Here is a 16,754-nt window from a genome sequence, read left to right on the forward strand (position 1 = left end):
ACCCAGATTTACCTGGTAGCTGTGGCTGAGCAGTCAGACTTCCCTCAAGAAGAGTTAGGCAGTATGTAAAGTATACACAATATGTACCAAAACACAATAGCACAAGCAAACACTGACCAGAGCTTGGTTTCAAAAGTATATAGTTATTTATTTAAAATACACATAAGTTAAAAACACTCTAGCAAAAATATAGTAAAAGCACTTCAACACAGTTATACTGAAAGTAAATTCAATCCTTTCTCCTATCTAGACAACTCTAGGTTAACACCACTTAATTAAAACAGAGGTGAGTGCTTAACGTTAGATGACACTCTAGTAGTTTCCAAGAAAGGGAGAGAAAAAGCAGAAATAGGTTAGACACACCACTCTAAGGTCCAGAACACTTGCAATAGGCTTAAAGAAGAATAAAGTCACAGGTGAGCAAAAGTCACTAGGCAGGGCCCACTCTTAGAGTAGCCGGAGCGAAAATGTGCCCAAGATCACACTGTTAGTTAGAGATTCAAAGTCTTGCAAAGAGTCGAAAAGAGTTTAGAGTGGCTCAGAAAGTTTAGCCAAAGTGTCCCAGGCACTCCCAGGGTCGAAAGCCGGGGACTAAATCTACCCCGTACAGTCGGTAGCAAGGGAAGCCAGGCGGAACACAGTACCTTAAGCGGAAAGGATCCTCCAGCGGGGGCAGTTGTTCCAGGCAGTGACAGCAAGGCTCGACGTCGGTCAGGGGAGAAGAATATCTCGCTGAAGAGCAGAAGAGAAAGGTCGTAGCACTGCCCGGGAAGAAACCAGCCGCGGAGTCCTCCGGTTAAAGGGTTGGTACCGACTTTCGCGGTATGGGGGTAAAGTGTGGTATTCCGGATGCCGGGGTGCTTGGCACAGGCAAGGCGGCCACGAGATACCTCTAAAGGACGGAAAGAAGGCGAAAACTGGTTGTCCCCACCAGTCAAGGGAAGGAGCCACTCCGTTAAGAGTTCTCCTCGGTCGTCGGGAAAAAAAAGTGGTGAGACGGTTCAGCAGGGCTCCACCGGGTGGTGTCGTCGAAGCAGGTCGGCTCAGCTCTTCCCTCGTCGGATTCTTGGTCCTGTGGCGACTTCTGAAGTCCCAGTCCCCAAAGCCCTGCTTTTATGCAGCAAACCCCCATTCACCCAGCCTAGCTGTCACTCAAACATGCTAAGTGGTGAGCCGGGCGGCTCACCACTTGGGCCAATCAGGACGGAGTGCGACTTGAGTTACCAAGGTAACTCAGTCCAGGGTGCCTAAATCCCCCTCCACCCCTCCTAAGTACCCCAGACAGAGTGGCACCACTTTGGAGGGCTTCTGTGGAGAAGCCCGCCAAAAGTGGAACAAAGGGCTCCACTTTGGGTCAGAGTTACAGAGGCGAACACCAACGCCATTTTAGAATCAAGTTTTGGCAAAAAGTCCCAACCGGAGTTATAAAAATAAATATATAAACCGGCGGTATGTTTAAGGCTACCGTAAATAAATAATTAAATGTGTTAGCCTAAAACAATGGGAAATCCCATAGGGAAATATTCGCGGTCGAATATAAAAAGTAGTTTCCACTGCCACCAGCCAAAACTCGATCAGGGGGGACGGAGACGTGCCCCCTCGACTAACAGACCCTGGGGCAATCGAATTGCCCCAGCCAGTACGTCCACAATATGATGGTTTGTACTGGTTCTGTTCAGGATTCAAGACTAGCAAAGTCTTTGGTGACTTTACATGCCCTGGGAGACAGTAGTCAGTCCCAGGGTATGGAGTCTATGTTGGGGAGTCCCTAGGACACCCCTGGGTCACGGCACAGAGGGTGCTGTGTGACCCACATCACAAAAATACATGAGGCCCTATGGAGTAAAAGACCCCATAGCCCATTCAACACAAGGTTTAACCAAGAAAACACACTTCAACATGTCCAAGAGTGAGGGTAAAAGAGTCTCACTCTTGGCAGGAGAAAAAATTAAACCCCAGAAATCCAGCAAAGCTGCTGGGGGACTCACTAGGTAGGGAAATTCAGCCTAAACAGAGAATTCTCCCTAACACTCGCCCCCCCCAGACTAAGGGACAGGAGGATTTAATCCACTCCTGGATGAACCTCATACCTCTAGTCGATGATATACATCCTAGAGAGTCCATCAGCATTTTGATGGTGACACCCTGACCTGTGCTCAATGGTGAAATCAAACCCTTGTAGGCAGATTGACCATCTCAATAGTTTTGGATTTTCCCCTTTCATTTGCATTAACCATCTCAAGGGTTGGTGGTCAGTCTGAATAACAAAAGTAGAACCATACAAGTATGGCATAAACTTCTTCAGTGCCCACACAATAGCAAAGCATTCTCTTTCGATAGTTGCCCACCTTGTCTCAGGATCCTTCAGTTTCCTACTGATGAAGCAAATGGGGTGCTCCCTACCCTTCTCATCCAGTTGGCTTAGAACTGCACCTATACCTACATTGGAAGCATCAGTTTGTACAATGAAAGGTTGGTGGTAGTCAGGAGCTCTCAATACTGGAGCCTGGCAAAGAGCTCTCTTCAGTTTCTCAAAGGCCTGATTGCACTCCTCATTCCATTTTACCTTCTTAGGGAATTTGGGAGAGGAGATTACATTCAGTGGAGAAGCTATGGTCCCATAGTTCTCAATGAAATTCCTGTAATACCCAGTGAGGCCTAGAAAAGCTCTCACTTGGGTTTGAGTAGTTGGTGTTGTCCAATTTTGCACAGCTTCAATCTTGCTGGGCAAAGGCCTTATTTCTCCACCTCCTACCTCATGTCCAAGGTAGACCACTTTACTTTGACCAATCTGGCACTTACTGGCTTTGATTGTCAAATGGGCCTGTTTCAGAGCCTGCAACACATGTCCTAGGTGGTTCACATGTTCTTCCCAGGAGTGGCTGAAGACTGCAATGTCATCCAAGTATGCCATGCAGAAATCTTCCATCCCAGCCAGAACTTGGTTCACCATCCTTTGGAATGTGGCAGGTGCATTTTTCAGTCCAAAAGGCATGACCTTAAACTGGTACAAGCCAACTGGGGTTGAAAATGCAGTTTTCTCCTTGGCATGGTCTGTCAGGGCTATTTGCCAATAGCCTGACGTCAGGTCAAATGTGCTGAGGTACTTGGCTGCACCAAGTTTATCCACCAACTCATCTGTCCTGGGCAAAGGGTGGGCATCAGTCTTGGTGACTGCATTTAGAGCTCTATAGTCCACACAGAATCTCAAGTCTTTGGATCCTGCCTTTGGTACTAACACAACTGGGCTAGACCATGGACTAGTAGAGGGTTCTATTACCCCGAGATCAAGCATCTTCTTGACCTCTCCTTTGATGTGGGCTCTGATATGTTCTGACATTCTGTATCCTCTGCTTTTGACTGGCAGACAGTCACCAGTGAGTATCTCATGCTGGCCCCAAGGGGTCAAGCCTGGTGACAGTGAGAACAGGGAGGCAAACTGATTTAACATAGATTTGCACTCCTCTTGTTGCTCAGGTGTCAGGTCTGAAGAGAGATTGACTCCTTCAACTTTTTCATCTAAAGGTACACCTCTGAGGAGGTCAGGGAGAGATTCACTCTCTTCCTCCTCTGCAGCTGAAGCTAGAAGCAAGGCTCCTACATCAGGTCTGGAGATGTATGCTTTTAGTCGGTTGGTGTGGAAGACTCTAGGAGCTTCCCTGGGTCTGCCCAGATCCACCAGATAGTTGACCTCTCCAAGTTTTCCCACAACCTTGAAGGGTCCCATCCATTTGTCTTGCAAGGCCCTCTGCCTTGTTGGGAGCATAACTAGAACTAGCTGGTCTTGAGTAAACTCAACCATGTTAGCCTTCTGGTCGTGCCAATGTTTGACCAGGGCTTGACCAGCTTTCAAGTTGTCACTTGCTTCTGCCATCATGTGTGACATTCTCCTCCGGAGACCTATCACATAGTCAGTCACTCTGACTGGCTTGAGGGGAGGAGCACCTTCCAACCCCTCCTTAATCAGGGCCAATGGACCTCTGACTGGATGGCCATAGAGAAGCTCAAAGGGAGAATAACCTACTCCCTCCTGAGGGACTTCTCTATAAGCAAAGAGAAGGCATGGCAGTAGAAGGTCCCACTTTTTCTTAAGGGGTTCTTCCAAAGCACCTATCATGCTCTTCATGGTTCTGTTAAACCTTTCAACCAACCCGTTTGTCTGAGGGTGGTAGGCGGTTGAGAACTTGTAGGTAACTCCACAGGTTTTCCACATGGCCTTCATGTAGTGGGACATAAAGTTTGACCCCCTGTCAGAGATTACCTCCTTAGGAAACCCAACCCTGGTAAAAATACCAAGGAGGGCCTTAGCCACAGCCGGAGCTGTAACAGTCCTCATAGGAATGGCCTCAGGGTATCTAGTAGCATGGTCTACTACAACAAGGATAAACCTGTTGCCTGAGGAGGTTGGAGGATCAAGGGGACCAACAATGTCAATCCCTACCCTCTCAAATGGGACTCCCACAACTGGGAGAGGCACTAAAGGTGCCACATTCTTGGAACCAACCTTACCAGAAGTCTGGCAGGTATGGCAGCTCTTACAATATCTATCTACTTCAGCCCCCATCTTTGGCCAATAAAAGTAGAGTGAGAGCCTTTCCTTGGTCTTCTTGAAACTCAAGTGGCCAGCCAAAGGTATCTCATGGGCTAGTTGTAAGAACTGTTGTCTGTTTTCTTGTGGGACTACAAGGCGTTTGTAGTCTCCAGGTTCAGACTCAGTGGGTTCACTGTAGAAGAGGCCATCTTCCCAGTGCAACCTATACTTCCCAGGCTCTTGCCCATCAGCTTGAGAAGCTGCCTGGTGGCGGAGACCCTCCAGAGTTGGACATTCTCTTTGCCCCTTACGAAAAGCTGCCCTGCTAGGCCCACCTTCTGCCAGTAAAGACTGCAGCTCAGGATGGTCCTCAGGGTCCAAATCTCCAATAAGGTTGGGGCCTCCTTCTAGCTCTTCCTCAGAGTCTAGCTCAACCACACAGGGTTGTACCTCTCTCTCAGCCTCAGCTGGAGGGGGAGTTACAGGTGTAACTTTGGACAACCTAGGGGAAGTCCTTGTTGGAAGCCCTGGAGTGCTTGCTGCTGGCTTTTTCCTAGGAGTCTTGGGTTGCCCCTTTGCTCCTGATCTGGTAGTTACTGCAGTAAGTTGCTCCAGTGGTAGAGGAGTGATTTCTGTCATCATCTCCTGAGATAACCCTCTCAGGGTTTTCTCCCTTGCAGGTTTTGTGAGTTCCTGAAACCTTTTGCTAGGAGGTCTGGGGGTATGAGATACAACTCCAAGAGCTTTGAGGTCATTACCCAACAGAACCCTACCTGGCACTTCACATTGTACACTGACAGGTATTTTTACAGCCATATCATTACATTGGATGAGAACTGGTAACTGGGGACACATCTGCACAGGCCCACCAGCTAACTTGGTGAGGCATTTGGGTGCCTTAGCAACATCCTCTGCCTTGAAAAATGATTCATCCACCACAGTTATGCTGGCTCCAGTGTCCCTAATGGCAGGAGTCTCCTGACCATTCACCTGGACACTGTCCTTATAATACTCTTTAGTATTATCTGGGATAGAGTTATAGACATCTAAATTCTGTTGCTCCCACAACCCCAGAGAGACTAAAGAAACACTAGCTGAGACTCCAGTGGGTTCATCAGCTAGTAATAGAAAGTTTCCACTTGCCATAGGTACTTCCTCTTCTGGAGCGAAGGCTAAGGAGGCAAGCTGGACCCCTGAAGGTTTACCCTTACATCTGGGATCTCCTTTCACATGGTCAGTAGCCTTACAAACAAAGCATGAGCCAAAGGCTCGCTGGAATGGAGGCTTGTTCTGACCTCCTTCTGGTCTGGGACCAGAAGGTACACTAGCCTGATTTGGTTTCCCTTGTGGCTTACCCTTATAGTTTTGTTTGGGGCCCTCTTTGGAATTTGTAGTATTAGAATTCTCTTTGGAGTCCTTCTTTGACTGTTTTTCCCCATCCTTCTTCTGAGTTACCCCAGAATCCTTGTGAGTGGCCCTGTTGGCAACCCACAAGTCAGCAGCCTTAGCTAGCTTCCGGGAATCTAATTCCCTGGAATCAGCCAAGTGTTGTCTGAGCTCAGGAGAGCAGGCATCATAAATAGTCTCCAACATAAACAAATTCTTCATACCTTCATAAGTGTTCACCTTGTAACCCTTAACCCATCCCTCTAAGTTTTTCAAACATTCATTCACCCAGGTAGCCCAAGGGGTACCATCATGCTTTTTGAGGCTCCTAAACCTCTTAAGATACTGGGAAGGGGTCTTCCCAAACCTAGCTATCAAAGCTAGTTTCACACATTCATAGTCCTTCCTATCCTCCTCCCCCATCTCCATTACCACATCAGTTGCAACAGGGGGAAGCCTAGAGAACAACCAGGTGAGTAAGTCATTTCCTGTGATGTTCTGGAGCCCATGATTATATTCAAACAGAGACAACCAATCCAACACATCCAACTTAGGCTCATACATACCAACCAATTCTTTAGGCATCCGGGGACTTTTAGGACTGGAACTTCTAGAGGAGCCAGAGAGAGAAACATTCTCAACAGATAATTTCTTCATTTCTAAGTCATACTTGAGCTCCATTTCCCTTAGCCTTAGTTCTTTGTCAGTTTGAGCATTAAGTTTCTTATACTCCAATTCTAGCTTCATTTTCTCCAGTTCAAAGTACTGAGGACTAAATGTGGGACCTGGTAAAGGTCCAGTAGGCACAGCAGGTAGAGCAGGCAGAGGCCTAGGGGGGACAGTTACAACAGCCTCACCCTCCTCTTCTGACTCTTCCTCAGAAACATCAACATTTTGCTCCATGTTAATTTCAACACTGTCATCTACAGTTGCTGGAGTGGTAGGTTCCTCTGAACCATCACCCAGACTTTGGTTAGCTAACAATCTTTCAATCAGCTCCATTTTCTTGCCCTTAGTCAGGAGATCCTTATGTTTACAGAGCACTCTTAAACAATCAGCAGTTTTGGCTGCAAGGGACTCTTGACTATAGCTTTCTATAACTGACATGTTAGAGGTTTTACTTTTTCAGTGCTAAGCTTTGTGGTTAGTTGCACTAAGGTATCTAAAGCACAATAAAATGTATACTCAATACAAATCCCACCGCTGTACACCAGTGTTAGGCAGAAACCTGTGCAGTTCCCTTGGGGAACACTGCAAAAGATTTAAGACTACAGGTAGAGCAGTAAACCCCTTTGGTAGCAGTCTGTACCACCCAGATTTACCTGGTAGCTGTGGCTGAGCAGTCAGACTTCCCTCAAGAAGAGTTAGGCAGTATGTAAAGTATACACAATATGTACCAAAACACAATAGCACAAGCAAACACTGACCAGAGCTTGGTTTCAAAAGTATATAGTTATTTATTTAAAATACACATAAGTTAAAAACACTCTAGCAAAAATATAGTAAAAGCACTTCAACACAGTTATACTGAAAGTAAATTCAATCCTTTCTCCTATCTAGACAACTCTAGGTTAACACCACTTAATTAAAACAGAGGTGAGTGCTTAACGTTAGATGACACTCTAGTAGTTTCCAAGAAAGGGAGAGAAAAAGCAGAAATAGGTTAGACACACCACTCTAAGGTCCAGAACACTTGCAATAGGCTTAAAGAAGAATAAAGTCACAGGTGAGCAAAAGTCACTAGGCAGGGCCCACTCTTAGAGTAGCCGGAGCGAAAATGTGCCCAAGATCACACTGTTAGTTAGAGATTCAAAGTCTTGCAAAGAGTCGAAAAGAGTTTAGAGTGGCTCAGAAAGTTTAGCCAAAGTGTCCCAGGCACTCCCAGGTTCGAAAGCCGGGGACTAAATCTACCCCGTACAGTCGGTAGCAAGGGAAGCCAGGCGGAACACAGTACCTTAAGCGGAAAGGATCCTCCAGCGGGGGCAGTTGTTCCAGGCAGTGACAGCAAGGCTCGACGTCGGTCAGGGGAGAAGAATATCTCGCTGAAGAGCAGAAGAGAAAGGTCGTAGCACTGCCCGGGAAGAAACCAGCCGCGGAGTCCTCCGGTTAAAGGGTTGGTACCGACTTTCGCGGTATGGGGGTAAAGTGTGGTATTCCGGATGCCGGGGTGCTTGGCACAGGCAAGGCGGCCACGAGATACCTCTAAAGGACGGAAAGAAGGCGAAAACTGGTTGTCCCCACCAGTCAAGGGAAGGAGCCACTCCGTTAAGAGTTCTCCTCGGTCGTCGGGAAAAAAAAGTGGTGAGACGGTTCAGCAGGGCTCCACCGGGTGGTGTCGTCGAAGCAGGTCGGCTCAGCTCTTCCCTCGTCGGATTCTTGGTCCTGTGGCGACTTCTGAAGTCCCAGTCCCCAAAGCCCTGCTTTTATGCAGCAAACCCCCATTCACCCAGCCTAGCTGTCACTCAAACATGCTAAGTGGTGAGCCGGGCGGCTCACCACTTGGGCCAATCAGGACGGAGTGCGACTTGAGTTACCAAGGTAACTCAGTCCAGGGTGCCTAAATCCCCCTCCACCCCTCCTAAGTACCCCAGACAGAGTGGCACCACTTTGGAGGGCTTCTGTGGAGAAGCCCGCCAAAAGTGGAACAAAGGGCTCCACTTTGGGTCAGAGTTACAGAGGCGAACACCAACGCCATTTTAGAATCAAGTTTTGGCAAAAAGTCCCAACCGGAGTTATAAAAATAAATATATAAACCGGCGGTATGTTTAAGGCTACCGTAAATAAATAATTAAATGTGTTAGCCTAAAACAATGGGAAATCCCATAGGGAAATATTCGCGGTCGAATATAAAAAGTAGTTTCCACTGCCACCAGCCAAAACTCGATCAGGGGGGACGGAGACGTGCCCCCTCGACTAACAGACCCTGGGGCAATCGAATTGCCCCAGCCAGTACGTCCACAATATGATGGTTTGTACTGGTTCTGTTCAGGATTCAAGACTAGCAAAGTCTTTGGTGACTTTACATGCCCTGGGAGACAGTAGTCAGTCCCAGGGTATGGAGTCTATGTTGGGGAGTCCCTAGGACACCCCTGGGTCACGGCACAGAGGGTGCTGTGTGACCCACATCACAAAAATACATGAGGCCCTATGGAGTAAAAGACCCCATAGCCCATTCAACACAAGGTTTAACCAAGAAAACACACTTCAACATGTCCAAGAGTGAGGGTAAAAGAGTCTCACTCTTGGCAGGAGAAAAAATTAAACCCCAGAAATCCAGCAAAGCTGCTGGGGGACTCACTAGGTAGGGAAATTCAGCCTAAACAGAGAATTCTCCCTAACATAGGGCAATGCAACAGTAGCAGGGGTGTGACAGGCGCCGCTGTAGTGCCTGGGATGCAGGAGGTCCTCCACTAGCCAGTGGCCTCCTGGACATGTGCATGTTTATGGTGCTGGGAATATCCGGGGGGCCTTCACTTTCCTACACAAGGGCCCTCCACTCATTTTGTGGCCTGCCACTGACTCATGGCAACACTGGAATGGCTTAAAAAGTGCTTAAAATATGATAAACATAATATTAACAAGCAAGTTATTATGAAAAATAATGACTCTTTTTATACTTCTGTTCCTAAATAAGTCTTAGGCTCGCGTAGTTTTAAGAACAGTTTTCTTTTTTTATCTTAAGTACCAGCTGTGAACAGGGGGTCTCCAAGATTTATTCCTAGGTGGGCTGTACTTTGGCTGAAAAGCTTTGTTTGGTCACTTGGTGATTAGTATCTCAAGTTCTGAGCAGCCTCAGTACAGCTCTGGGAAATGTCTCCAGTTCTGCGCAGCATCAGTATAGCGCTGGTCATGCTCTCTGCGGTTTTGCGCAGCCTCAGTACAACTCTAGTGAATTTGTCTCTAGTTCTACGCAGCCTCCATATAGCTCTGGAGAGGTGTCTCCAGGTCTGCGCAGCCTCAGTACAAATCTATTGATTAGTGTCTCCAGGTCTGCGCAGCCTCAGTCAGTACAGCTCTGCTGCCCCGCCCCTCCCTCACTTCTGAGGATTTGCTACGTTTGCTCTTTTCCTGCTGGCGGGTATTCTTATAAGAGGCCTGTAAGAGATCAGTGACAGTCCAAGATCACTCAGGAGGAATCCAGGATCACTGGAGAGGAGTCCAGCGGGGAACCCTGGAGAGAAATGTCTGGGCGGGGGTCAGAAGAGGTGAGTTTACTCTCCCGTGTATTTTCTTGTGGAGGGCGGTCATTGCTGTCAACTGGGCCCGTGTCACGCGCATAATCGAGGTGGGGGGGCAATTTCCAGCCTGTTTGCTGCTTTGTCCCCCCCTAATTGGTGTCCTGCCCCCTCCACCCCTTCTTGAAAATATCTCTTTCCCAGAGTCTTAAAGGTTCTCCTTAACCCAGCAGTCTCTGGTATTTTGTAGGCCCTTTGTTTGCTGAGTCTGTGTTCTTCTGGCCTTATTTATTTATTTATTTATTTATTCGCATTTGTTTAGCGCACAGGCAGCCCAGTGGGCATCGTGGTGCTTGTTACAGAAAATGAAGATGACTTGTTTTACATACATTAAAGTCATTACTTAGTTGCAAGAGAAGAAAACAGGATATGCAGATGACTAGTTGTACATACATTGAAATAATTACTTAGTTGCAAGAGAAGAGAAATATCTACAGGAGAGGAAGAGGAGGGAGGAGGGGAGGAGGAGAGAGTAAACAACATGAGGAGAGGGAGTTAGTTAAACAAGGTGGTTTTCAGCTTTTTTCGGAAGGCAGAGAGAGAGGTTTCTGCTCTGTGTGCTAGGTAGTGAGTTCCATAGCTTAGGGGCAATGTAGGGAAAACTTATTCCACCTGCTCTAGCTCGATTGATGCGTGGGACCTTAAGTTGATTTGAGTGGCATTGCCTAGTTGGTCTGGAGGAGAGAGACTTGGTTAGCGTATCAGACAGGTATGATGGTGCGGACAGGTTGATACATTTGTGTGCGGTGGTAAGTATTTTGAATGTAATGCGCTCTTTGACCGGAAGCCAGTGTGCTGCCTTTCTAGCTAGCGCGATGTGGTCCCTTTTAGGTATATTGAGGGCTGCTCTTAGAGCATTATTCTGTGTGGTTTGGAGTTTATTGAGATTGGATTTGGAGGTGCCAGCGGACACCACGGGAAGCAATGGGTCATGAATATCACTGGGGTGGGGGCATACCTGCCTACATTTAAAAATCAAAATCCCTGACATGTATGCCCCGCCCACAGCCCACTCTGAAAAAAGTACCCTCGACTTGATCCCTGGCAAACTGGCCAAAAATAATGAAAGCTGAAAAAATAAGAAACGCTGCAATCACGTGTCAAGAATGACACCGGATTGAAAGCAGTATTACCGCGTTTATTTTGCTCAAGCTTTCATTTTTTTGGCCAGTTTGCCTTATGTTTTAGGGCGACTAAAATGTAAGGCAAACTGGCCAAAAGAATAAAAGCTTAAGCATAATACATGCAGTAATGCTGCTTTCAATTCTGTGTCATTAGTGACACCGGATTGAAAGCAGCATTCTACGTTTATTTTGCTCCAATCTGCATTTATTTGGGTCCTGCCTGCACCTCCACCTGATTGGCTACCGGCAGCGGTCTTTTGCAGCCAATCAGATGGAGGATTGTACGGGACCGGAAACTGCAGCGAAAACATGGAGACTCCGGGGTCTTCCCTTGAGACACGGAGAAGATGCTAAAAACCCTGAGTCTCCAGGAAAAACCCGGAGGTTAGGCAGGTATGGGTGGGGGCCTGATAAAAGCAGGCTTGCTACATGCTGGACACACCATTATTTTCCAAATGTGCAACTCACGCTTACACAGAAAAAGACAAGATATTTCCAAACTGAAACATGCTTCCTAAACTTAACATCCACTAGTTTTCTTGTAACTGTGTTTAGTTCTTTTGTTTGACTATCACACAAATACCCTGTGATTTCTGTGCCCCTTCCTTTGTGTTTTAATCTCAGGATATATTGGTAAAGATGTTATATGCTTGCCCAACTGCTTAATCACAAATTCTTTGTATTTTATTTGTATTCAGTTAAAATAACATTTATAAAACACATCGAATAAAAGAAAGAACATACACCAAAGAAATTGCAATTGCAAATACAGTAGTTACATTACAAATTCCAAATTGTAGCAACCTACAGTACCGTACAGTACCAGTACCGTACTGCTTGACTACCAAAAAGCATCATTAAAATTTGATAAATCACTCAATATATTTACAGAATAAAAGAGAATAAAAGTCCAAGTAGGACAACACTCAATAAATATGACAAAAAATTGTAGTACCCAAACAGTAATCACCCGGAATATGAATAATTAGTAATATTGAGCTGTAGTCGTACTCTGTAACGGTACCCCCTGTGCATATTAGTACAGTTAGACTTGCGTAGGGCAAGACAGCTGCGGTTAATCACAAATACATGCTTCTATTGAGCTGACAGTGGTTATTAGAAAACTAAACTGTGGGCTCATGCTTGCCAACTTTTGATTTTTACTACTTGGCCAGAAATTCCCCCCACCCCGGCCCTGAATATAAGCAAGTGAATAGCACAACCTATGCCCCAGTCGAACACATTTTATAGCACTTATTTTTGTTCATTAGATTATGTTTTAAATATGTAACATGTCAGCAACAGTTACTCAAACCTGCTGAGATGCCCAGGCATCCTTCTACTGTAGGGCATGTTTATGGGTCCCTTAATGTGCTCAAAATGACTGCATTACCAACAGTGCTGTTCATGTACATGACTTCAAAGTCAACAGTATTTCTTCTCCAGCCACATTGGCACAGTGCATAAATGTGTATGCGTGTATGCTTGTGTTGTATATAATTAGTGAGTGTACGATGATGGGTTTGCTTGTGAATGAGCAAGTGCATGCTGCATGTGAATGTTGTGTGAACCTGTGTGTGCATGTGTTTGTGCTGGGCCGGGTAGCTGATTTTGGCAGGTGTGGGGCAAATGGGATGTGCAACAATGGAATTTTAAAAATGCTGTTGTTGCACAACCCCACTGGCTAAAATCAGCTCCCAATGCGAGGCACTGGGGGACCCAGGGATCATCATAGATCGCTAGTTAAAAATACCATGCCTGAACCCCCCCCACCCATAATCACATTGTATGCATCTGAGGCACTGGGGGCACAGGGGACCGGCGCTGTATTTTTGTACTGGGCATATTTGATAGATGCTTAGTAAAAAATACCATGACCCACATTGTACAAGTGCGAGGCGCTGGGGGAGGAGGGCTCGGGGGGGGACGGGTGCATGCATGGTATTTTCTACTGGCCATCTTTGATAAATCAAGCATGTTGACTGTTATTATGTAGCTAGACTGGCATTCTAATGCAGCTAGTCTATCCATTTCTTACTGTGGTATGCTATTTTGTATTGGACATCTTTGATAAAGTAAGCATTATATGTGTTATTATGTCGGTAGACTGACATTTTAATGCAGCCAGTCTAGACATTTCTTACTGTGGCATAACGTTTTGTATTGGGCATATTTGATAAAGGAAGCATGATCAATGATATTACATGGCTAGGTTGGCATTTTGGTGCAGCTAGTCTAGCCACTTCTTACTGTAGGATGACCCGAGATAATCTATATTGACAGTATGGATTCTGGAACCAACTATAAAACAAACACCAACAACCACTAACCTTCCCTGCTCCTTGCTCCTTTCCAGCATACCCACACAAACCTCACATGATCTAATAGATCAGTCTCCCCTCACACAAACACAAAATCCCCCTGCATCCACCATAAAAACTAACCTCCCAGTCACTGCACGTTGCCCTTCTGGACACAATAACCCCAGTGCCCACAATTTAAGCACACCTAGAAAGTCGACTCGCACAGATGCCAGTTTCTCCTGGTTCTACCAGCACCAACAGAAAAGCACAACCTTTATCCTACTCCCTCTTCCCCCACTAACCTACCCAACCCACTTTCTTGTGGAACCACGTGCACGCTTGGAGACCATGCCAATGTTAACGGTGCGCAGTATAAGTCAACCTAACATAACTAGGGAACAAGGAGCTAGTACATAGCGTTCCACAAATGTAACTTCCACATAAGATGTAAACATATAACTGTGCCCATTATTTATGACACTATATGCTTTAAATGTCTTATAGATGTTATAGATGTGTCCTAATGTTTATTTATAGATTGTCCCAAACACCCAGAGTTAAAATTACATTGGTGTGTTTGTTCGGCATCAATTGGCCTGGGGAGGCCTGTGAGGCAAAAGTAGCCGATGGTAGCTGTTGTGGTCAAGCTAACCAGGCTCTTCAAGGCTACAAGCAATAGCTAAATAGCTCCCAGATCCCCTCAATTTCAAACCCTGGAAAATTGCGCTGTTGGTGACTTGCATCTATTGGAAATGTTAATGAATTACCTGACAAAACCAATTGCAAACTGTTTGGCTTTTTACCCAATTAATTTTAAAAAAGTGTGCTGTAAAAGGCGCCATTTTAAGCCATTATTTAAAAAAGATTTCTCAGGGGCAGGGGGGGAGGAATTCCCCACCTCCCAATCTCTCTTGATTGGCCAAAGGTGACTTTAATGGCATGGGACCAGTTGCATCACTAATGTTTGTACTTACTGAAGAGAAAATGCAGTGCTTCTATGAGAAATAATCCACAAAAGTAGTAGGGTGAGCGAGCAAATGCCCTAACATGGGTGATCCATGTTAGAACATGACTAGTGAGCAGGGAATGGTAAGGGTTGGGGTAGGGGGCACAACTGTAAACCTAGGTCAGGGCAATCACAGATTGGTTGTACACCATATACAATATTTATACTTCTTTACAGTCGGGTGCGTTGGATGGCAAGCTTGGTGATAGGGATGATACCGCTGTACCAGACTTGCCAAGTCTCTCAACTCTCAGGAGTCTCCAGCAGCAAAAGGCTGTCTCCCATAGTCCCACAATTTACTTAAAGGAATGGTTCGGTAAACATTTTTTATTGTCCCTACGGGACGGCCATGTGTTTTTAAGCCTTAGTCGCTCGATTTTAGAAAAATTTCCTATGGACCTTACCCTAGTTTTCATCCATTAAACGCACGTGAAAACAGGCATCAGGCAGCTGCCATTTTGTGATAATCCTATCATTTCCCCCATCGCCCTGGCTGACCTGCTTTTGCGGCACTAAATCATATCCCCCGCCCCTGAGCCTGTCATCAGCAGACGCGTACCGCCCATTTCCCAACGCCAAAGCACGTCTCGTGTCAACATTCGCTGCGCTTCAGCTAATGACGTGTCGCCATGGAAATGGCAGGACGCCTCTTTCCTCAATAAGTATAAACAGACCTTTTCACAACACACAGCAGCAGATTTTCGATTCCATTCCTCTCTCTGTGTTACTTTGAGTATTCTGTGACTCGTGTCTGTGCTCTGGTCAGCTACCTTCATTGCTTGTAGCCCGTGTGAACAGATACCAGTACCACCGCTATAAATTATTTTAGTTTGTTCAACACACAATGGCTACAATAATGCCCTACATGTACGAGCCCGAGTATACCGAGGAGGAACTACTGGAAAGGGAAACACGCGAAAACGATGGGGCTTCGGACGGCAGTTGGGAGGACGATTCAACAGCTGAAGAGCCTGGACCTAGTCGCATGGACGGTGTTTCCACCTGGTGCACATGCAATCGGTGCGAGCTAATGCCAACCGAGGACGAGAACTGCTGCTGCTGTGAAAACTCGGGATGCGTGGCCTACATTTCGGAAGGCGAGCCACAACTGCAATGCATCACCGAGCTGCCAGACTTCAGGGCAGCCTGCCTCACACGGTCCCTGTTGAGGATAATGATGGTGCTTATGCACGAACTTTGCACAACTGTTCATCCTCGTAATCCGAGTAACGAGTAAGTATACTCTGCTTGTCATGCCACTCCTATTTCATGTTCTTCTACTATATCCAAAATTACATATACATATCATTGTAACGCATGAAAGTCGTTCAATAGTGTGTAGTGTCTAGATAGCATTTGTCTGAGCAGAATGCCATTAGTTACAAGAATTGTCATTGACAACAAATGTTTATTAAACTTATCTTGGTCATTTAAAAACAGTTAGTTTCATTACTTTTCACAGGTGGTACAGGCTGGTGGCCTATCGTTCCTTTACATGGTGGCTTCACGGGAGGCTTGAACACTGCGTTCGAAGAGTAATACCCGCCTGTGCCGTTCGTGCCATAAGAGAAACTTTCCCAAGTGACAGCGGTCAGTACAGGGGATTTTCTCTCACTGTGCTGCAACCTGAGCTGTACAATGTGTAAAGTCTTGTATTTTTGTGTCATCAAAATAAGATACAAAATAAAACACCACATATATTTTAACAACGGTTGTTTCGATTTTTTAAATGAATCAAGTGTGTCTCCATTCAAGGATGGACGTCAGACATCTGTGCTCCGAATAGGTGAAGGTCAGGTCGCTGTGAAGCATGGTGGTCACTATCTAATTAAGCTAACATAAAATATTCTCAATAATGCATGCACTAAATAACACTTTTTTAAAGTCTTTCAGTAGGTTATGTCTCTATAAAAGTCACACATATATCTATACTATCAATTAACGTTGGATCATACAGGCCTTAGGTTAAGCGTCTTGACCACTATAATACACTGGTTGAAGTGTGGGTCTGTGCTCACAAGAATCTCCGGTATGTGGCATTTGTTATTGATAGGCAACGATATACTGCAGTAATGGGTCTAATGTTAATTGGGGATCTGCTAGGTGGGCATCATGTCGTGGTCAGTGGTCTGGCACATGAAGAGAATACCTGCAGGGACACCGGGTCAC

The 16,754-nt window shown here is 45.9% G+C and overlaps 1 protein-coding gene across 2 annotated transcripts in view; it reads left to right on the forward strand.

Annotated features, from left to right (window-relative positions):
• LOC138489372 (zinc finger protein 420-like) overlaps positions 1-16,754 on the forward strand; it is a 106,665-nt gene that overhangs the window by 59,070 nt on the left and 30,841 nt on the right. The window contains exon 1 of one of the 2 annotated variants that reach the window (XM_069617088.1): positions 10,021-10,122. The exons of the other annotated variant lie outside the window; for it this stretch is intronic. Within the exon in view, the coding sequence (XP_069473189.1) occupies positions 10,099-10,122 (24 nt within the window). The 5' untranslated portion in view covers positions 10,021-10,098. Of the gene's footprint in view, positions 1-10,020; positions 10,123-16,754 lie in introns of those variants that run through there. 2 annotated transcript variants of the gene reach the window in all.

The sequence above is a fragment of the Ambystoma mexicanum genome, chromosome 9 (genome assembly GCF_040938575.1).
Source record: "Ambystoma mexicanum isolate Mex_15411 chromosome 9, UKY_AmexF1_1, whole genome shotgun sequence".
Taxonomy (NCBI): domain Eukaryota; kingdom Metazoa; phylum Chordata; class Amphibia; order Caudata; family Ambystomatidae; genus Ambystoma; species Ambystoma mexicanum.